We start from the raw sequence: 24,070 nt of genomic DNA on the forward strand, positions 1-24,070 counted from the left end.
GCATTTACTACTAAGCAAAAGGATCAATTGCTTGGATTCTATGCAAATACAAATATCTGTATTTCTTCTGAGCACTCAAAGTCAGAGGGAGTATTCATGGTAATTTTAATGAACCGCAAATTACACATGCACTTAAAGATATTGGGGGGGGGGGCGGAATAAACTACAAAAAATAGATATCGTTCTTAAAAAGCCAGGGCTTTTTCGGCTGTGGCCCCAATCTGGTGGTACACTCTGTTACAAGAGACTAGGGCCCTGCGGGACTTGACATCTTTCCGCAGGGCCTGCAAGATGGAGCTGTTCCACCAGGCCTTTGGCCAGGGCACAGCCTGACCCCCTCCTTTAGCAATCCTCACAGAACTCTAGCTCAATGGTTGCCATTAATTTGATTTGAACTGATTTTATAATGAATTGATTTTAGAATGCTGTATTATTTTACTGTTGTTAGCTGCTCTGAGCCCGGCTTTGGCTGGGGAGGGCGGGATATAATTTATTTTATTATTATTATTATTATTATTATTATTATTATTATTATTATTATTATTATTATTTTAAAAAATTGTCTACCACCCTTAATCTGAAAATCCCAGGGCAGTTCACAACAGAAAAATACAAAATGAAAATACAAAATACAATGCTACCTTGGTTTACAACCATAATCCATTTCGGAGGTCCATTTGTAAACCAAAACAGGTTGTAACCCAAGGTTCGCTTTCGCCAATGGAGCCTCCAAAAAAAATTTGTTCGTAATCCAAAAAAAATGGGTTGTAATCCAAAAAGAGTTTGCAAACTGGGACACGCACTTCCGGGTTTGACGTGTTTGTAATCCAAAACGTATGCAAGCCAGACTGTTTGTAAACCAAGGTACCAATGTACATAGTTAAGGCTTGTTCAACATGAGCTAAAATTTGGCTTATAAAACTGTTCTGCCTGGTAAATTGCTTACCATATTTTTATGAGCATAGAACAATTGCTGATCATAGGTAAGTACTGTACATAGAAAGATAGGTGCATGTATGTGTCTTCCATAATATTGATAATTAACCATTTCAGTCAGTTTAGGTTGCCTATGCCCACATACCTGGCAGTAAGATCTTATGCCTAAGATTAGACTGTTGGTGTGCTATTTTTGGAACCAAACTTGTAGCTATTCAAGTCCACGTGAATATTTTATCATTTTGCTAAAATGCTCTTAAAAGTTTGCTAAATTAGTGCAATCAATTCAACCTCATATCCTATCATGTCATTTATAGGAGCAGGATAGTGCAGTGAATTTTTTTCTTTATTAACACACACACAAGCCTCCTGAGTGAAATCTGCCACATGTGCCATACTGCAGAGATTATTCAGAAAGTGAATCCCGTCCTCATTATCCAAATATCAGAATAAGTCCTCACCTGAGATGATAGCAAATTGCAGTCTATGTGCATTCCCTTCCCTGTTTTATATCGCTGAAGAAGTCCAGCCATAATTGCACCGTATGCATACAATCCTGTGGCAAGATCAGTCATGGCTACTCCTGGCCTAACCGGCTCACCTTCCTAGAAGGGGGAAAAATAAGACAAAAGAAAAGCTGACATTTCAATACTCTACTCTATACCACAAACATTTTTCTCTAAATTTTGTAAAATGACTGCCACTAGCTAGAGACTTAGCTTTGACTCTTCCATAGAAATATGCCAGCAAGTTATTTCAGTTTAAGGATTCTAAGAATGAAGGTGACCACAAGAATCTCAAGTGATCTGCTTGTTAACTGTGATCATGGATAATCCCATTTTTTTATTATTATTCATTATTATCATTTGCTGAATGTGTTAGTCACTTTATTTTGCCAGGGCAACCCAGAGCAACTTACAGACAGGGAGGCAGACAACCGCCTCCCCCCCCCCCCCGCCCAAGCTACATGAAAACCAAGAGGAAAAAGAAATACAGTAAAAAATCCCACTTACTACTAAAATGCCACAGATAGTTAAAGGCCAAAGGCCTGGTTACAGAGGAAAGTTTTTCCTCGTGCCTAAAGATATATAATGATGGCACCAGGTGAGTCTCCCTGGAAAGAGCATTCCACAACCAGGGAGCCACTGCAGAAAAGGCCCCCTCTCATGTTGCCACCCTGCAGACCTCTCGTGGAGGGAACACAGGAAGAGGGCCTCAGATGATGAGAACCTAGAGTAGAACTGGGTTAAATTCAGATTATTTTGGGTCCCTTCCAACTCATTCTTCCACGATCTTCTACCCTCCAGCATGATGGCTATAAAGTTTCAGTTTCCAAGTGGAAACTCTCTAACTTTAACCATCTACATTCCTTAGGATTTGTTGATCTGGACTGGAAAGCAAAAGGGGAGGACGAACACACCACAAATAAGGCTTATTTACATCAAGTAGTGTTTTAAATGCTGGTAGCCAGACTTTTAAGTTACACAGAGCTCCATCTCAGTATGGCTGTTTGTAAGAATGAAAATAATCATACAGTTAATAATAATTTGCTTACATAGCACCAATGGACATAGCATGTAATTAAACCAGACGACAACGATGGATCTCTGTCTCCAAGAGTTTACAATCTAAATGTTCACAAACGGAGGAGGTAACAGAGGCAAAGGAGAGGTAAAGGCCACAAATAATGAATGGGAGTGTGACTCAAAGCCCCACTGAACTCAGTGCAGTTTACCTCTCGGTAGCAGTACATAGGAATTGCAGTATAAATGTAGTTACACACATTTAATGTTTCTTTAGGGATGAGAACCATAGGATTAGGCTAAATATTTTGTGGGGAAGTTGATCTGTATTTAGCTTCATCATCTGACACCCAACTCATCATGATGGAAGTCAGATTCAGAAGCCAGTTTCTTATTAGTTTCAGCCTCTCTCTTTGCTAAACAATGGCACATATGGAGGCAAAGTCCAGCGCAACATGTGAAGCCATGAGGGTTTGGATTAGACCACTCAAAATTGCTTCCAGCACACAGAATCATTCAGGTTATGTTTCTGTGAGTTATTTTAAAATGGCCACATGGCAGACAAAGGCATCTGCATCAGTTAGGTCATCTTCTTCATAATTAAGCAAGATCAATAATCCTTAAAAAGAGCTCATGCTGTGCTAACATTTCAAACCAGTTAGGCACCCCATGAAGTAAAGTATTATAGGTTAATGTGCCCATGCAGTCAGAGTCTCCTAGTACATACAACAAATACAATTAAAAAGAAGCTGAAAAGGTACCATAAGAAACTGCAGACTTGGAAACTGTTAGTAATTTTCTCTTTTAGATTTATTATGTTCTCTGAATGTGCCACCATTTTTTCTTATTCAGGCATTTTAGACCCTACTGCTTTGGCTTTAATCTTTTTCCAAATGTGTTGGCTGGAGATCAAAGCTTTGCAGGAGAAGTTTGATAACCAAATGATAATACCAGATGCATCATCATCATCTGTATTTTACCTAAAAGTCTGATCCAACTCAATAGGGATCAATTCAAGTTGAAACACATTCAGAGTGGCCCACAATTTGTAACCATATAGAAGAGTCCCCTGCCGTGGCAATATTACAATTTAAATGCACAGCAATTAGAAGGGAGGGATATGTAGAATTGTCTTACTGATAATTGTTTTCCTTTATGGTTTATGATTAGAAAATCTTCTAGCAGTTCTTCTATCTTGATGGTAAATCGTCTAATAGCCATGGTTATCCATGCTTTTATAGTTTTAAACGCAGTGTAAGGAGTCTCTATGGGAGTATATTGTATTTAAAAATGGGGTATCAGAGTTTTTAGGGGGCTAACCAGATTTGGATAGCTGGGATAGCAGGCTTGTTGGTTTCTGAATGTCTTATGTAGATTTTTCAATTTCGTTGTTCTGTACGGGGCAATGACAAGAAAGATTATCATATCATATAGCTCCCACCCTGTTTTAACTACTGAAATGCTTTGTATGTCAAGTGCTTTTAAAAATGGCTTGAAAACCACAGTTGGTTCAAAACAGAACCACACGTTTTAATCAAATTATGTCAGTGATTTATCAGCTGCACTGGCACCCAGTCTACTCCCAGACCCAATTAAAGATCTGGTTTTAACCTACAAAACCCTAAACACCTTAAGACAGGTTCCTTTAATAGTCACCTCCTCCTACCAGGTGCTTCCCCTCCCCCCACCAAATGAAGTCAGGAAGAGGGCCTTCTTAGTAGTGGCACTTCAGCTATGGAAGAAACTCAGCAGAGAGCCTTGTCTGGTCCCTTCTTATCACAGGGTTTTAAACTGTGTTTTAAACCTGGGCCATAAATGATTTTATGCTGCCTCTATGCAAGGACAGTTGAGTTATTGGTTCTTAATGATGACTATATACAGTGGTACCTCGGGTTACATACGCTTCAGGTTACAGACTCCGCTAACCCAGAAATAGTACCTCGGGTTAAGAAGTTTGCTTCAGGATGAGAACAGAAATCGGGCTCCGGCGGCACGGCGGCAGCAGGAGGCCCCATTAGCTAAAGTGGTGCTTCAGGTTAAGAACAGTTTCAGGTTAAGAATGGACCTCCGGAATGAATTAAGTTCTTAATCCGAGGTACCACTGCATTGCATATTTTATTTTGTTGCACAGCCCAGGGAAAAATTGTATAAAGGGAGCTGCTTAAATTATTAGTAGCATTTTTATCCCATTCTTCAGCCAAAAGAGGCCAAAAAAGTGCCTTATAAATGTCAGTGATAAGAGACTGCCTGCCTACAATCTAAAATATTGTTGTTATTATTCTTTATTACTGTTGTTAATGCTTTATAACTTTTCATTTTTGGTTAAAACCATCAAAACCCTATAAAATTAATAGGGTTTTATGGTGCTTCCCAGGATGCTTTGCAGGACACAGAATGGGCTCAGCTTTTCCATTGTTTAGAACTTCACATTATTTTGTTAAGTTTAAAACATAATCAGCAATCAGTTCTATACTTACATAAGCTACATTTTAAAACTTTTGATTTATTCCATTTTTGTATTTTTGCAAACAAATCAGAGAGAAGAACTTCTTCCAATAAACAAATAATCCAAACTTCCATTTTTTAAACAACTTTGTATCTGTCAAACCAGAATTACTAGTCACAACACATAACTAAAATTTCTTACTCACATCTCTCCTTGCAGAAAGAAAAAGGAGCTGCTGAAATCTTCAGAACAAGTGAGATGTAATAGTATTTCACATTTTTATATGCCTTCACTGTGTTCCAAGAGCTGAGCATATGTTACTCTAACAATCCTTCCATCAGTCTTGTATTGAGGGCTTAAGCTGAGGGATGGCACCTTGCATGAATGAAGGAGTTCGTGGGCAAGCCTACATTCGAACCTGGCTCCCACCTGTCTTGGTGAAGGAGAATGAATCCCCCCAAACAGCCCCATATCAACTCAGGGGCACGGACTGTTGAGAGGACAAAAACTGACAACTGTGTGGGAGGGAGAAATACTTTTATATATTAAATTGATTCTTCCCATGGTTGTACTTGACGTAGCCAGAAAGACATTGGCCATGCACAACAGAGCAGCATTGGCAGAATCAGGGTAACCCTGAGGGCTGCAGAACATCTGAAGGGGGGGGGGGACTAAGGAAAGTGAGAAACTATTTCAGTCGAGTGTGAATTTCATGCTCTTTATTCAGCTCATTATAGCAATGAACGAATTTTTCCCCAAAACATCTAGCTATATATACATTATTTACACAATGGGCATGATTGGCTAATTCCGGGCGGCTCCTGTAGGGCAATCAGGTTGCGGAGTCACCTCCTCCAGAAGCCTGATTGGCTGCTCCTGCAGGCCAATCAGGTCGCTGACACACTTCCAGCTGGAGCTGGATTGGGCGGCTCCTGCGGACCAATCAGACTGCTGCATTCTGGATCCTATTGTTCTAGGATGCAGCTCAGTACATAACAGAAACTTTCCAAACAGCCCCATAAAAACTGAATGGCACAAAAAGGGGGAGAGACTGGGAAGGGGAGAAATGTCAAGCAGGAGGAGAGGGAAGAGAATGGAACAAAGGGACATGCAGCTATACAGGGTAGAAAGAACCACTTTCAGTTTCACAATGAGGTCTTATTTTCAAGTGTCCCCAAGAAGAAGCGAGAACCAGCAAGAGAAATCCACAGGAAACTGGATTTCACTTTATAGCTGGGATGGGCACCACTCCGGAAACCCCCCAAAATAGCAGCAAAGAGAATAGTTCCTGATCTTTCTCAGTTCGTATTTACTGCAAAACGTTTAAAAAAAGTAGCCCTGCTAATGCAAATTTCAAAGCAAACACCATTCATTACCCCAAAACTGCTGGTTGGAAGGGTTGATGCTGGGACAGTTTTATTTACCATAGCTCTGTGGTGCAGTTCACACAGAATACCACAGCTCAGACTCTATGTTGTCTACACACCAGACCTTTGTCCAGTGCTACAGGCAACCCCCATTTTGCACAAGAGTTGTGTTTCTGGCCCCTGTGCACATTGGTAGACTGTGCATAAGCCCGCCTTGCCCCATTCCATCCCCTCCTGGGTCCAAAAGGACCTACGTATTGGCAGTCACATGTCAATTAACACGTGCAAGATGGTTGCTGCCTGTCTTAAACCCCTACTGCAGGTTGTGGGGTTAGCCTGGAACTGAAAGAGCACTATATGGCAATCCTGCAACGTAGTTTACTGTATAATACCCAACTGCAAGTACAAAAGCCAGGCTGAGAGAGAGTAGCTTCAGCGGCCCTGCAAAATTGTAGGCCAGAGGTAAGACATGAATTGTCCTCTCTGACCTCACAGAAGGCCAAACCAAGCATCGTTCTGCCCGGACACTGAGGTCCAGTGCCGAGGGCCATCTGGTGGCTCCCTCGCTATGAGAAGCCAAGTTACAGGGAACCAGGGCAGAGGGCCTTCTCGGTGGTGGCACCCGCCCTGTGGAACGCCTTCCCACCAGATGTCAAAGAGAAAAACAACTACCAGACTTTTAGAAGACATCTGAAGGCAGCCCTCTTTAGGGAAGCTTTTAATGTTTAATAGGTTATTGTATTTTAGTGTTCTGTTGGAAGCGGCCCAGAGTGGCTGGGGAAACCCAGCCAGATGGGCGGGGTATAAATAATAAATTATTATTATTATTATTATTATTATTATTATTATTATTATTATTTAATATCATGGAGAAGTCTCATACTCAATTGTCTTCCATGTGTACCAGTAACATAAAGGTAAAGGGACCCCTGACCATTAGGTCCAGTCGTGACCGACTCTGGGGTTGCGGCGCTCATTCCACAGAGCCGACGTACAGCTTCTGGGTCATGTGGCCGGCATGACTAAGCCGCTTCTGGCAAACCAGAGCAGTGCACGGAAACGCCGTTTACCTTCCCGCCAGAGCGGTACCTATTTATCTACTTGCACTTTGACGTGCTTTCGAACTGCTGGGTTGGCAGGAGCAGGGACCGAGCAACGGGAGCTCACCCTGTCGCGGGGATTCGAACTGCCGACCTTCTGATCAGCAAGCCCTAGGCTCTGTGGTTTAACCCACAGCGCCACCCACGTCCATGTGTACCAGTAGCACTTCCCAAATATTCAAAACCTAAAAAACAATCAATAAATATGGCACATGAAGACCAACCTTTGAACTAGGACTCTTGTCGTTAATGCTAACTTTTTAAGCACCCTAAATCACAGGCCCACACCTGTAACACACCTGAGTGCCAGGGATACTGCAACATTTTGTTGCAGGGACCCACTTGTTCTTTCTTGAAATCAATCTGAAATCAAGGCAATGTTTTAGACTCTTGAGGAGGAGGCCCTGACAGCATGCCAAGATGATCCCTAACTACACAGTATCTTATTTCCACTGTTTCCCACTTCCTAAATCTCATTAATTCTGTCCATTACTGCAAACCATGCAAGGCTGAAGTTTTGAATTACAGCAAAAGCACTGTGCTTCACTTGTGGTAGCATACCTGGGGACCTGTGATATGCAAGAGGCCTGAAACTGCAGCTGCGACAGAGTCATAGCCTGCTCGTTGAAACTTCGGACCAGTTTGACCATAGCCTAAAAAGAGAGAGAAAACAAACTTAAGAAGAACGTACAGGGCAGTGGTAGTGTTATGTACTGAGTTGAATAGGATCCAAACTGCAGCAGTCTGATTGGTCCTAGAACAATAGGATTCAGAATGCAGCAGTCTGATTGGTCCTAGAACAATGCAGCAGTATGATTGGTTGGCAGGAACCACCCAATCATGCTCCAGATAGAAGTGAATCCACAACCTGATTGGCTTACAGTAGAATTCCGGAATTAGCCAATCATGTGCAGCCCATTGTGTAAATAATGTATATAAAGCAGATACCTTGAGGGGACTTTCATTCATTCCTCCTCACCACTATGAGCTGAATAAAGAGCATGAAATCATTTTGCGACTCTGAGTATATTTCAGGTAGTGACTAACCTTTTTGGCAAATCAAGATGGTGTGTGCTAAATAAGTTAAGAGGGAAAGGCTTTTCTATCAAGTTTCCCATTTTGAAATTAGTAGATTTCCTAGGCAAGCAGGCATTCCATTTGGCTACTGTTATCAATGAAAGCACATTGCTTTGCTACTAATAGAGCCATTATGCAACTTAAAGCACAACATAAAACCTTAGACCATCCAGTCCACAAGCCTCTTGTGCTGCTAAATTATATCTACTTAAGAGACAACATTTTATCCGGCTTCCTATGTACACATGCAAGAATATTATGCATACAGTATATGGAAGGAAGTCCCACTCATGCATAGGGTTAGGCTGCAGCAAGCTTTCAAAGCTTTCCAGAAGCAAATAATAATAATCACTGGGACAAAGCAGCATTTCCCCCAAGAGATAGAAAGTAAAGTCCATGCTGTTTGATGAGATCACAGATACTCATAATCAGAAGTCCAAAGTATGAGATCATTCTAGACTAGCAGAACATTCTGATTCAAATGCTGCAAAAAGGAATAAAGAATATATATATTTGCATAAAATCTGCATACACTAATTTCTATTTATAGATGTACATTTTAAAATAGTTGCTGTAATTTAAATAGCTGCTCTTCCAGTTGCAGCTTCTATGCATTTTAAAGGAACAAGCAGCAAAATAAATGTACACACCCCTCACAACTAATATATGTAATGCACATAAATTTTATGCCCTGGTACAAAGCACGTATTGTTGTATGGAGCTGCCCCAACTCCCTAAACAGAGAGAACACAGGCGCAGGGTATCACCACAGATTTAATCCAGAAAACTAGATCTCTCCACTTAATGACAAATTAATAAGAAACACCTTTAGACTTCTTGTTCTGCCGAATATCAGTTTTATCCATTATGAACAACCAACATCTTTATTTAATAAAGATTAATGAACTAAGCAAAGAAACATGAGCAATGCTCTAGCATGAGAAAAACCAAACTTAAAGTGAGGCATTGCATGCATCTTTATAATTATACGGCTGCCAAATACGCTAGAATAAAATATTGAGTCTAGAAAATGCCTGTCACATGTTGAGCAGAATGTACCAAACACGCAGACCTATGTGCTATTGAACAAGTGCAAGACAAACAATCTAAGTTTCAGAGATGGCTTGTGACAATGTTGTTATTATTATTATTATCATTATTAAAGATTTTCTGGGGTTAAAAAAGTACATCACATTTTCAGATCACAAAGTCCTTTCTACAGATCAGTTATATTCAACGTGAGACTTTAATTTGGGTGTATTTTGGATATGCACTCCATATTCAGCCTGTTTTAAATTGTCACATCCCTACTTTGTAATATTGTTCTTCAGAAAGTTGGTGCAATGCCCCCTTCTTACATACAAAACATTATTTGTAGCCTTCATTGCCTTCTCATGTTCTAAACAATAAACTGAATACAAAATATTATTTATTTTAAAAAATTATATGCCGCTTAACTACAGTAGTCTATAAGCAATGTACAAAGTTAGCATACACACAAAAAACAGTTAAAACTGAAAGAAATTTTCAATTAAAATACCTGCTGGAATCATCTTTTTAAAAAGTATTCCATCTGTTCTTCCTCCTTGTGGACCATGCAAGAAACTCTGCAGTTGTCATTTTAAAATTATGGGTTGATTTCAGTTACAGTGGTACCTTGGTTTACGAACTTAATCTGTTCCGGAAGTCCATTCTTAAACCAAAGCGTCCTTAAACCAAGGCGTGCTTTCCCATAGCAGCGGGGGACTCCATTAATCCAAATTGTTCATAAACTAAGCTGTTCTTAAACCAAGGTACCACTGTACAGTCATGGGAAAAAGAAAGTGCGCCCTCTTTGAATTCTGTGATTTTACATATGAAGACATAACAACAATCATCTGTTCCTTAGCAGGTCTTAAAATTGGGTAGATACACCCTCAGATGAACAACCACACATGACATATTGCATCGTTTCATTATTTATTTAACAGAAATAAAGCCAAAATGGAAAAGCCATGTGTGAAAAACTAAGTACACCTTATTATTCAATAGCTTGTTGAACAACCTTAAGCAGCAATAACTTGAAGTAATCATTTTCTATAGGACTTCTATGGAAGCAGTAGGTGTGTGCTTAGTTTTTCACACATGATTTCTCCATTTTGGCTTTATTTCTGTCAAATAAATCATGACACTGTGTAATATGTCATTTGATGTTCTTTATCTGAGGTTGTATTTACCTAATTTTAAGACCTGTCTAAACCACTGAGCCTAGGGCTTGCGAATCGGAAGGTTGGCGGTTCAAATCCCCGCGACGGGGTGAGCTCCCTTTGCTCGGTCCCTGCTCCTGCCAACCTAGCACTTCAAAAGCACGTCAAAGTGCAACTAGATCAATAGGTACCGCTCCGGCGGGAAGGTAAACGGCGTTTCCGTGCGCTGCTCTGGTTTGCCAGAAGCGGCTTAGTCATGCTGGCCACATGACCTGGAATAACTGTCTGTGGACAAATGTCGGCTCCCTCGTCCTGTAAAGCGAGACGAACGGTGCAACCCCAGAGTCGTTCACGACTGGACTTAACTGTCAGGGGCCCTTTACCTTTTTAAGGAACAGATGATTGTTATTAAGTCTTCATATGTAAAACCACAGAAGCCAAAAAAGGTGCACTTTCTTTTTCCCATGACTGTAAGTTCTAAGTAGACTCACTGAAGTTAGGGGGTCAAACCTATTCTGGGGTCTCAGCTTCCCACTAATAACAACTCAGAAGGACAAATCCAAAGCCTGCCAAATTGAAAAAGGCTTAACAAGCAACCAAGCTGCAATCAAAGATAGAGCCATCCAAACCTCATGGAGCAAGGTGTTCCATAACACTGGTACAGCCACTGAGAAGGCCCTATTTCATGTTCCAAGCCACCATAGGTGGGACACAGGGTGGCCTCCTCACTAGATCTTAATGAACAGGCAGCTGGTATGTGAAGTGGCAGTTTCTCGGGTATCCTATGCACAAACTATTTAGGGGCTCAAAATCCTGTTCTTGTCTTCCTTTCTATATTTAAAGGTAAAGGGACCCCTGACCATTAGGTCCAGTCGTGGCCGACTCTGGGGTTGCGGCGCTCATCTCGCTTTACTGGCCGAGGGAGCCGGCATACAGCTTCCGGGTCATGTGGCCAGCATGACTAAGCCGCTTCTGGCAAACCAGAGCAGCGCACAAAATGCCATTTACCTTCCCACCAGAGCGGTACCTATTTATCTACTTTGACGTGCTTTCAAATTGCTAGGTTGGCAGAACAGGGACCGAGCAACGGGAGCTCACCCCAACGCGGGAATTTGAACCGCTGACCTTTCGATCAGCAAGCCCTAGGCTCTGTGGTTTAACCCACAGCGCCACCCACATCCCATTTCTATATTTAGAGAAGGTATTAATAAATCCCTAGTACATAATGTATTGATAGCAAAACTGCTTGTGGCAGCAGGCTATAAATTGCAAGTCACTTGAAGGAGTCTAATCATTTGTCTGTAACTTCTTCTTTTTCTGTTGACCTCAACAGCTTTTTGATGCGTACACTACAAAGGTTCCGCACTACTATGTTGTTACTATTCTTTTTTAAAAATTCAAGGGAGGAGGAGGAGCAGGAGCAGGAGAAAGACGCAACTCTCTGAACTGTGCCCTGAAACTAATAATCCACACAAGTGTACCAGAGCACTTGTTAACATGATCCAAAGACTCCAAAGAGTGAACTGGAGTAATCTAACGTGGATGTAACTGGGGCACCGGTTGCTATAGACAGAATAGACGTCCTCAGGGATAGATGAAGCTGGTGCCCAGCTAAACTGGGAAAATGCAGAATTCCCACTATGTGGGCAGGAACAAGGCTGGATGCAGAAGGAAGCCCAAATGGCAGGCCTGATTCTTCAATTAAATTGCCTTTCCACAAGACAAACAATTATCTGTTTCACAAAACGGCCTCCGTTTAAGTCTTTCCCTTTCACACCTTGTTTTCTGTTTCTTGAGGGTGGGGTGGGGGGTCACTTAGATCCCAAAGTCTTAGCTGTGTGTTTTTTCCACTCAAAACTCTTCCAGTTGATAAAACTTTTATTGGTGGAACTCCTGAAACACAGCATAGACTGCAGCAAGGCTTCTCGGCTGCTTTTCAAGTCCCCTCCAAAATGCATGCATCAGAAACTGATTCTGCTTATCATCAGAAATATCAAAGCACATTTGGTTTCTAGTAACCCTAAGAAATAGCATCTATATTAAAGTCCACTGCAGCATGCCAAGCAAGTTAGCTCCTTAGCAGAACAGGAATGTTGTTTATCTCTCCCTGCCAATATGCATTACCAGATGTACAGTTTCATTTAACACTGAAAAGGAGCAAATCAATTTGAGGAACAAAAGCAGCAGGGTATGATTCAGAATTCATTCATCTTTAATTCCCATGCCATCCTTGTTTGTTTGCAATGAAAACACACACTATTTATTTAAAGTTTAGAAAAGCAATGCCCTATTCGTTTTTCAAAATAAACTAAATTTTCTGTGTCTTCCATTTCTCAGGTACATAATTCTGCACACCGCATAACTTTACTGTAAGTTGGAAAATAACACATATAGAATCTGCTTTCTATTGTGTATTGGGTCATCTGCATGATAGCCGTTTAAACCCTCAAAATGTAGACTTTAAATAGCCATAAGACATCGTGTTAAATGCAGAAAATAATGTTGTTTCTTGAAAATCAAGTTGCTTCCCACTTGCAGGTACTGGGAAATCATTCTTTGTTGGGATACCGGCCATGGTTTTATTTGATTTCCAGATAATTGATTAGAATGATGTCAATTAAAAGGGGGCAGTAAAATTGGTGCAGAAGACTGGCTATGTTATTGCCTGTGCAGGCTTTCTTCCCTACAGCTCCCCATTGAGTGTTCTTGCTCATGTTTGAGCATCCTGACAGGAGGACAACCCAGGACAGGATCACATGGTTCAGCTAAAGGCCAGCCCCACACCAAGTCGCCCAAAAACTGTTAGGTGCTGCCAAACCGAGCCCATACACCCTGACCTTCCCCCCTTCCTAGAAGGCACCCTGTCTATGTCTATCACCATCAAGAATTCCTGGCTTCCCAGGCAGCTATATGTCGTGAGAAAGAAATTAAATTTTAAAAAGCTGTTTCATCCCCTAACGAAAAGATACCTGAAGGAAGACAAAAAAGCCTGACAACATGCAAGTCCTCAGACAATCCAGAATTACATGGCAAGGAATCATTTTAGGCTCTTGGAGATAGCATTGGATGAGTACTTCTTTGCCCCACGTCACCTGTATTATGGCATGCCACAGGGCACTCTCTTGTCTTGAATGCTATTTATCATCTATGTGAAGCAGTTGGGAGTGGCCATCAGGGGACACAGAGCGAGATGTCATTACAGTGGTACCTCGGTTTAAGGACTGTCCTGTTTAAGAATGATTCAGTTTACGAACTCCACAAAACCGGAAGTAGTGTCCCGGTTTGCGAACTTGAACGGTGAAAGGGCACCGGCAGCAGGAGGCCTCATTAGGGAAAGCGCACCTCAGTTTAAGAACGGTTTCAGTTTAAGAACGGACTTCCGGAACGGATAAAGTTTGTAAACCGAGGTACCACCGTAGTACACTGATGATACTAACATATAAGGCCAAGTTACATGAGAGACTGCCTTATTACTTATGTATGTGGTAGTTCACTGGGTTCTGCAGAAGTTTCTCCTTAAAGTCCCCAAAACAACAAAACCCAGCTCCACAGCATCTCAGAGCAGGACTCTCCATGTGGCTACTCCTGCTCTGTGGAATAGCACCCCTGTGGAGATGTGACAGGTGCCTATTATCTTCACTTTCCGGAAACAATCACAGACATGGAGCTTCTAACAGTCCAAGAAGATGGGTTGAGCTTTCATAGCTAATGATGAGAGGTGCTCCTCAAAAGGGCTAGAAATCTAACTGGAGCTTTTGGAATGTAATGGCAAGCCTTGGAAGTGGAGTGATTCAGACCAAGGACCCCCCATGGCTGTTATTTTAAAACAGTTTTAAAAGCTGGCAGTACTTTTTCACTGCACTGAATCTAGTTGGGACCTTGGTGGATCTTTAACTGCAAATAGAACTGCCTGTTAGGTTATGATGTGCTTCTGCTTGATTATTTGTGCATAAAAATAAACACCTTTGGAAATTATCCTCCCTGCCTACCAAGAATGTGTTGGGAGATTCCATTCCACCTTTTGTTGCAAACATGGGATTGTTGCGTGTCACATGTCTGTTTACATTCCAGCACAGACTGCTGGGTCCTGTTAGCGGAACTTCCGCTCAGTGTGTATTGCTTTTGTTGTTGAGTCTCTCTCTGAGAAGATGGCAAGGAGAGACGACATGTTTCTTTGTTCTGATTTATGTAAAATAAATTCGTAGTGTTAGTATGTATCCACAGCCTCAGCCTCTTCTGTTGTGCAGTTTTTACTCTGCTACGTATAGTGTGCTCAAGGCAGCAAGCTTGAGTCGCTGATTTACGTCAGAGCCAGAGGTTGATGAATCTCCGCAGCGTGAAGGCTGAAAGGGAGAGGATCCAGCTGGGGGCTAGCCAGCTGGCCTTCTGACCCCAGGTGTCGACATCGAGGTTATGGGCCCAGATCCGAGGCTTTACACTGGTGTAGGACTGCTGTTGGCTGCTGCAGCATTCCAGGAAGGAATGAAGTATGTGGATTTTATTTCGGCCGCACCAGCAAGAGACTTTTGAAGTCCGTGCCAGGCAATTAAAGCCAGCAGAAGCAGGCACTCCTGATTTACGAGCTGACAGATAAGAGACTGTAATTGACTGTTTTCTGGGGATCAAAAGAATGCAGCACTACACCTGCACGTATCACTGCTTGCAGGAGTAGCTGCAACTTCCTCTCCACCTAGAGCAGAGTTTAGCAATATCTCTGCAAGAGACTCCCTACCCCATGTCTACCATCCTTTCCAATCTCATTACAAGTGAAGCCAGCAACAGTGTTCAGCCAAAGGTTAAGGAACCTGTGGTCATCCATATGTTGCTAAATCCCAACTGCCCTCAGCCCCAGCCAATGTGGCCCAATGGGTTCTGGGAGCTGCACTCCAACAACATCTGGAGAACCACAGAGTACCCATCCCTGAATTACAGCAACGTTCTGGGATTTGCTTGTGAGCAAACATGTTTAAGACTCCACTTTGTACATTTTGCCAGTACATCCTTGCAATTCTTCAGGGTTTACTTTCCACAAGACCACACCGGTGGGCTGTTCAACTTCATGTTCCACCTTTGAAAAGTTCGGCTCTGTGCTTCAAGGGGGTATGAAGAGGACACGGATAATTGAAGGAAGTTGATGTAAGCTTTTTCCACTGGGGTTTAGAGTGTTCTAGCTAATGAAATAAGGAAATGCATAGACTGAAAGAGGTTTGCTGATTTAACTAAGGTTGCCTGAGTTATCCAGAATACCTGAAGTTAAAAGCAGATTCAAATTTTCAAGCAGGTACGTAACACTGATAATGCTACTGTCTTAAAGGCAAAGGATCTTCTGAGTATGATGTATTTCCTTTTCCCCCCATCCCGACACACAATTTTCTTTTCAACGTTGCTTTCATTAGGTGTGTCATCGCTTGGAGATGACCCTCTAATGGTTGCCACCTCTTCATAAATGGATCTACTTTCCTTCGTAGTTCAGTCTCTATTTAAAGCAGCCCGTACCAGCCATCCACAAAAGCACATTTTTTCTGTGCTTTACGTTAACTGGACAAACACAATAAACTTAAACCAACCTCAAACACCCAGCTGTCAGAACAGATCAAAGTAACGCTACTTCTAAGATTACCCCCATCACTAACTAAGCCAACCTATGAGCAAGAACAGATGGACAGAGCCCTGAGAGCATCACCAAGCAGTAAGGCTGTTGGGATGCATCATGGCAATAGCAGCAACAGAGCAATCACCAGCGCAGGGGGCTATGTAGATTCAATCAGGGTTGTTTAGATAAGAAATCCAAGTTTAGTAATCAAAATTTCCAAAAGGAGTTCATATTTGGGTTACCTACACATAAATTATTTTCTCACACAGGACCTTTGCTCTCTGAAATGCTACTTGGATTGTCAACGATCACCACCTTAACTCTTCGATTCCAAACACTCACTTTTGGGGTGGGGGATTGCACTGAAAACAATTTAATTTGTTGATGTTGATGCAAATGTTGTTCTATTTTACAATTGTTTCAATCCTAAAATAAAAACACAATGCAGACAACCTTATATTGCTAAATCAGTTACTATTCTTTAGTACTTCCCCTAGGGCCAGTGGCAGTGTCATGTTCTCAACCCTTTAACCTGGGCTAAGGGAGAAGAAATGGGATGTAAGATTACTTGGTCCTTCATCCCAGGCCTCACCTTACATGAAAGTCACTCCTGCTAGACTTAACCACGGTTAAGGGTTACATCAACGCTACCCATGACCATGGCTAACCCTAACCAAGGTGCACAATGTATTGGCTTAATTCCCACTCCCAACCTGCAGAGGCAGCCCAAGAGGACACCACGCTCCAGGGCTCATCAATGGAACAGCAGCAGGTGCACATCTACCTACTAATGTCTTCCATGAGGCTTCCAATAGGACCCCAGAGCTTCCCCCTTAAGCTGCAGCAGCATCCCTTTCCCAACTTCTGAAATTAGGCTAGGCAAAGGCCGCCTACTGTAGCCAACAGAACATTTTACGCAAGCCTAATTGCAGCATACAGGACGCGGGTGGCGCTGTGGGTTAAACCACACAGCCTAGGGCTTGCCGATCAGAAGGTCGGTGGTTCGAATCCCCGCGACAGGGTAAGCTCCCATTGCTCAGTCCCAGCTCCTGCCAACCTAGCAGTTCGAAAGCACGTCAAAGTGCAAGTAGATAAATAGGTACCACTCCGGCGGGAAGGTAAACGGCGTTTCCGTGCACTGCTCTGGTTTGCCAGAAGCGGCTTAGTCATGCTGGTCACATGACCCGGAAATGAGCGCCGCAACCCCAGAGTCATCCGCGACTGGACCTAATGGTCAGGGGTCCCTTTACCTTTACCTAATTGCAGCATGGGGGCGTAGTGAGGAGAGATGCAACTGAGGGAGGCTTAAAATAAGGCTTTGATTGGCTCTAATAGGAGGTGAAGTGTCAATGGTGCCCACTGAGTTCTCCATGTGCCCGCAAGCCCAGAAGAGCTGGCAATGCCTGCCAATGGTATCAAAAACTGTTGGCATATCAAATTGATGATTGATCAATCATATTATTGATCTTTGGGTGCAGTTTTCTAAACATCTGTGTATTCAAACATTATCCAATGCATTAGCTAGCCCATTTTGTCCACTAAAAGGCAATGGTACTGTGCTAATAACCTCACCTAAGTCAAGCTAACGCAAGTCCACTATGCCTCATATTACAGGAACAGAACATTCTACCCAGTATCATGTTAAAAGACACCCATGGTCTGTTTAAAAATAATACAGTGGTACCTCGGGTTAAGTACTTAATTCGTTCCGGAGGTCCGTTCTTAACCTGAAACTGTTCTTAACCTGAAGCACCACTTTAGCTAATGGGGCCTCCTGCTGCCGCCGCACCGCCAGAGCACGATTTCTGTTCTCATCCTGAAGCAAAGTTCTTAACCCAAGGTACTATTTCTGGGTTAGCGAAGTCTGTAACCTGAAGCGTATGTAACCCAAGGTACCACTGTAGTAATAATAATAAGATCTAAGAGCAATGGGGTACCTTATGCAAAAGTATCAATGTCTGAATTACATGTTAAATTTACATGGATCTCCAAAGCAGCTGTTACATCTGAAGAAGGCTCCTTATCACGGCTAATACATTGGATCTAATGCTATATTTCCACACAGCATTTAATATAGTACTCTCTTCTCCATTTTTATCCCCCAGCTTCCGTCTGGATTCTTTCTAAGAACCAAATGAACAAATGTTGCTGATAATGAAGAAAAGGCAAATGTGGTCGGGTCCATGCAGGCAGGAGGATGGGAATCAAACCACATGCACAAACACCTTAATATTTTTATAAGTGTCCCTTTAAAATGTGTTAGTTCAAAGTGAAACACATACACGTTCCAAAGCTAAAGATAATAATTATGTCTCCTGATAATGTCACTACCTGCCTCATTCTCAAAGAAAAGTCTCCAAACAAGCAATTAGGCTGCAAATGACTGAAATTTTGGCTTATTTTGTGTATATAAGTGAGTATGTGTGTTTTAAATCTTTACATGCCAAAAATATATTAATTTTTTCTCGCATTAAATGAGGAATCCTGTCCTTCTAACAGAAAGAATCCTTTTGGGCTGGCATAGTCTCTTGGGATAACCACAAACTTGGGAGGCATCAAAGCAGAAGTTGGACTAGACTTTTTGGCACCAACTATTCTCCCTACAGTGGCATCGCAGAGTCACAATGACGGCCCAATATGAGAAACCTTCAAAGCTGATGCAATGAACAACAGATATGTGACAACAACTATCTATATGAATAGGAAAATATCCAGCCCAGAAGATATGTGTCAGAGAGGCTATATATTGCAAAGACACAGGGAGCGAGGGGGAAATCTGTTTTCATACAGAGGAGCCCCTCTGGCTACTACAAACCTTTGTGAAGCAGCAACCAGACCACAAACTGAAACTGAAAGGTCAGAAACGGCACGAGGTTAATGAGAATGCTCCATAACACAAAGGAACCATGGACAAAAACAAGTGCTGCCCTGGCTTTGCTCACCTACAACGGTGCTCCGATATCACAATGCTTTGTGGAGATGAAACAAGACCAAGACTTGTTAAAGGGCTACTAAACCCAAAAGCACCATAGGAGAAGGAAGCAATAAACACTTACACATGTGCTTAGCATTAGCTGCCTGGAGCTTCCCATAGATCTGCAGGAGGCCCATAGGTAGACGTGGAAACTGAAACAGGTACTTAAGCATCTGGACCAAAGATGACAATTTAGTTACCACTATTGTGCCATGTACACGAACTACAATTTTTAGTGGTTAACAAATGAAATGATTCATCATTTAATAACCAGCAGCTCCTTTGGAACAGCCAGGCTACTTCCTTGAGTTTTGTGAAATAGTTCACCAGCCCCGATGGTCTTTCTCAGGAAAGAGAGGGATCATTTACTCACATGACAATGTTACAGGATCCAACCAAGGCCCTCACACAAGCACCTCTGCAGCACCATAACCATTCTTGCAATTGCAGCCTGATTGGTACCTCCAAGTGAGGGCCGTTCACACACAGGCATTTGCAAGTAAACCAGAGTTCAGCACAGTCTTTGCTAACCTGCTGCCCACCATAGGCTGTTAGACAACATCTCCCTTTTAGCCCCAGCCTATATGAGCATCCCTGCTAGGTTGGTGGCAGTTTCAGTCTAAGAATAATTAGGGGGCATCAGTTTGGGGGAAGGTTGGTTTCGTGTTTAGTGGTTTGAAGCTGGCTTCTTTTGAAACTGACCAGTGTTTGTTTTAAACCGTGATCCACAGTTTACATGTAAAATTAAGGTAACTTTTCTGAAGTCCTTTCCCGATACTGCGCAGGAGGGAAGGTGGGATTGTAGAAGCTGCAGGCTTCAGGAAGACTTTTTCCTCATGTACATAGTGCTTAAACTATGTGTTAGCATAACATGAAGACATGGTCAGTGTGGTGGTTTTGCATGATTAGAGCAGCCCAAAAGCAGCCTGTCAGTGTTTCAAACAGCCCCAGCATGAAGAAAGAAGTTCTCAAAAACGATGCCTCAATGCAAAAGCTGTCAGGCTTGCAGCTTCATGCGACCCTTACAGAGGCCTGGATTGTACAAACCGGGTTTCCTACATGGCATCAAGAGTTTTACAAGCTGCATCATGAGGAAGGGTAAGCCAGTTGTTTCGTAAGAATCAAACATGGCGCTGGTAGGCAGAACCAGCATTATGAGAAAAAAGCCAGATTCCAGCCTTGGCCTGAAAGCAGCGCGGGGGAGTGGGGAATAAAATAAATTCCCCAGCCATTCTTCCAACTGGTTTTCAGGGAGGTGGGGCCAGAGAATGCTATGACTATTTCCACAACTAACACTCCACTAACCAGAATGTAAATGAAAAATAAAAAGCAGATTTTTTTAAAAAAATGTCTTTCTTTCGCTTCAAAATACCAGAGAGAGAAAATAAAATTGCTGAATACTTTATCACTGAGGTGTAACGCAAGTTAAATACCTGTTATTGAACAGTAAACAATGTGAGGTGCAATCTTGTTAATGTCTTCATACCCCAGGCCCATTTCAGCCAGTTTCCCAGGGACATAATTCTCCACAAAAACATCACAAACAGCTGCAAGCTGGAAATAAAAAGGTGAGGATGAGTCAGACTCTTAATGAACTTCCAAAAGGTCAGCAACTTCACAATGTAATTTAATTTAAAATTTCAGTAAACAAGACAGTTCTAGCACTGCTGTGGTACCCAAGTCAAAAACCAAAAGCGCCTCGCTTAATTAAAATTTACAATCCTGCACGAATGCTTTTTACACCCTAGGCAATTACACAGCAGACATGATGTCTGCCTTAGAGGGGCAGATTCTCCAGTAAAATATTCAATATGTCAGATGTATGTTGCCACATATGACTGTGGCAGTGAGTTGCCATAGGAGCTGTCTAGGCGTAACAAGGGGCAAAACCTACATTGTAATTGTCAGTTACTGTTTCAGGAACAGGTGCAGAAGAAACAGAAACATCAATTTATTTTGTTTTGCTGATAAAGCTGGTGATATTGTCAAAACACTTCATATATAGGGTATCTTTTTCAATGGTGCATTGGCTCTTGGAGATCTGAAATTCAAAGACCTGAAATAATCAGCTGAACCCTTAAACAAGACTGTCGCATGGGAGACCATTCTTCCCCAGCTGGGGTGCAGATGAGAGGGACAGGGTGGAAGGGACAGATAACAGCCTTGAGCAGGAGGTTACAAACACCTTCTGTTTCCATATGCAGCTCTGGGGTTATACAACAGGTGCAAAGGTTCTTGGTCATTTTATTTGTAAACTGCCTTTCCATAGTTCAAACCATACTCAAGGCGTACTGAAACCATACTCAAGGCATACTGAAACCATACTCAAGGCATACTCAAAGCAATGCCCCAGCCCAAAAATCATCAGCCCCATTCAAATATGTCCTTATAAAATAGTATTTATATCTACTCTACCCAGAGCACACATGTCAACAAAGAGTTTGTGAGTATTCATTTATTGGAAAGGATGTTTCTATACTTGAGTACTTTAAGTATGAAACATAAACATTAGCTATGCAGTACATGCCTTCCTCTGATTTTGTACTATTTGGGCTGTGCAAAGTTCAGTTATTAACACGTATTAACACCTGTGTCTCTACTTTTCTTCCTCCCCCCACTAAATATATGCAATGAAGCTATACATCTAGGTTGTAATGAATTTGGGTTAGACCAAATGGGTTTTGGGGATCTCCTCCTGTGGATTATACAGCTGCAAGATTGGATTCTGCGGAAGAAGAGACTGATAGCAAAGAAGCTAATTTCATCCTGTTACATAAACAGCCTAACCAGGTCTGTTAATTATCTAACTTGTAATGTAAACTAGGACAGTGAGTTGCCAGAGAAAGGAATAGCAGGATATCCTCCTGCATGTAAGCAGAAAAGGGCAAGCCTCACTGGCTGGAAGAGGTGTCAGCAAGGCATTTGTGTCTGAAAGACGGAAAAGGACAAAACAGAATGAGAGGCTGGACTCACTCTCTGTTCCGGATCCAGTGCTCAGGTTTTGGAAAGCAAACCCATGGCCCCCAAGGCTAAGGGGGAAACAGATCCACAGAAGTGCTGATGCTGTGACCTTTCCTTCTTATGCTCAGACTGCACATATGATTGTATAAATAAATATTATAGTGCTGAAAAAGCCAGCAGTCTCCGGTGACCTTCATTGCAAGGAAATGAAACTCAAGGCCCTGGGACACTGAGACATTGAGATCTCTTACCGCTCAGAAACTGGGGTGCACTTGACAATATTATTTAGGATCAGCACCAAATAAGTTTTGAAGCCTGGTTTTGCCCTGACTGTGCCTCCTTTGGCATCTGAGATAGATGCAACAGCCATGTGTGTTGTCCGCTGTAAGAATGGGACTCCATCTCTCAGGGCTAACACAATCAATCCCACAAAAGCACTCTAGCACCCTACTATTGCAGGAACACCCTCCTATTTCCCATAGCCCAAATGCACTCTCCCCTCCACATAAGTAAACGTACAAATATTAAGGTCAGATTTTGTTTAGAAGCGACCTGTTTTAGATTATTTTAAATTGGCCAAGAAATCATTTTCTGAAAAATATCATATATCTGGCTGATTAGTATGAATACACTGGAACTGGTTTTTGTAAACTGGTGTCATCATATCAGCAATCACAACCATTATTGCTGTAGCTTTTGTGATTGTTTAGCTACACTTAAGGCTAAAAAAGAAACCAGGCCAACAAATATGTTCTTCCATCAGAAGAACAGATGGGAACTTGAAACAACAACACTGTACACCACTTAGGCAAAGCTTTGTTGCTGAAAGAAAAAGAACACATCCTTATGAGCTTTGTGTAGCCAGAGAATATCTTATGGATGTGAATCATGCTTGAATGAACAGCATCGCATGCAAGCGTAGAATTCCTATCGTTTACAATTACTCCACATTCTGATTTTTTTTCTGTGATTCTTACATTTTGCAAGCTAGACTAAACTAATCAAATTACTGCAAAGCTAAGACAGTCAGAAAGAAAAATAGAATCATAGGTCAAAGCAAGAATGGTCAGGGTCAAATGTGTATTTGGCTGCTATCTTAGAAGCTGAGGAATTATTATTTTTAAATATCTATATTATTATCGCTTCCCAGAACATCTACAATTTAATGAGTTGATGGTGAATATATTTGACTGCTCCCATTTGGATTATTTCATCTGAATCTGTTGTGAAGGACAACTTGGATATATTTTGATACCGGTAGAAAAGTGATTTGTCCATTGGGGGCTTCTTGGGCTCTTCCCATATGTCTGTGTCAGACCAGCAGCCAAGATGAATCAACAACAGAGAAATACTATTTTGTGACAAGGTTCTGGAGCCTCCTTAATCATTTCAATCAAAATGGGGAAAGTTTCCCATAATTCAAAGACTGAAGAGTCTACAGATAAATAGGAAATTGACAAAAAGTGAAAAAAGAAACCAGATTATTTCTGTGGCTTCTGATCTATTTTCTTGCATGCCAAAGGCATTTTGTAATCTCTGCCAGAGCAAAAGAAAATGAAACTATCAGTTCTGCTTCCTTTCTTCCTAGTATTCAGCCTTTTCACCAGTGAACAAGCTCTCTGAAGCAATCAATCATTCCTTTTCAGCAAACACAACAATTCTGCAGTGCTCTGACATCAAGCAACTAAACTGATGCAAAAAATTATGTCATTCTGCTACATGTGTAGACTGACTTTCACATGTAGCTATGAAAAGCAGAAAAGACCGTGATGCCTTTGAGAAACTGAATCAGAAACGGACACATAGGCCTCTTTCAACAACGACTGAGGAAGTCCTCCTGATCTTAATTATCAGTTTTATTCATTCATTCATTCATTCATTCATTCATTCTCCACTGTTTTTCCTTG

General features: G+C 41.8%; 1 protein-coding gene across 8 annotated transcripts in view; it reads right to left on the reverse strand.

Moving 5' to 3' along the window:
- SUGCT (succinyl-CoA:glutarate-CoA transferase) overlaps window positions 1–24,070 on the reverse strand; it is a 296,012-nt gene that overhangs the window by 256,328 nt on the left and 15,614 nt on the right. For all 8 annotated transcript variants that reach the window (XR_014540129.1, XM_083578146.1, XM_083578141.1 and 5 more), the window contains exons 6-8: window positions 20,636–20,756; window positions 7,934–8,025; window positions 1,398–1,541 (exon numbers count right to left, since the gene is read on the reverse strand). Coding sequence is in view for 7 of the 8 variants with exons in the window: in XM_083578146.1 (XP_083434272.1) it covers window positions 1,398–1,541; window positions 7,934–8,025; window positions 20,636–20,756 (357 nt within the window). In the remaining variant the exon portion in view is untranslated. The remainder of the gene's footprint in view (window positions 1–1,397; window positions 1,542–7,933; window positions 8,026–20,635; window positions 20,757–24,070) is intronic.

The sequence above is a fragment of the Podarcis filfolensis genome (genome assembly GCF_964270895.1).
Source record: "Podarcis filfolensis genome assembly, chromosome: 12".
NCBI classification, from domain to species: Eukaryota; Metazoa; Chordata; class Lepidosauria; order Squamata; family Lacertidae; genus Podarcis; species Podarcis filfolensis.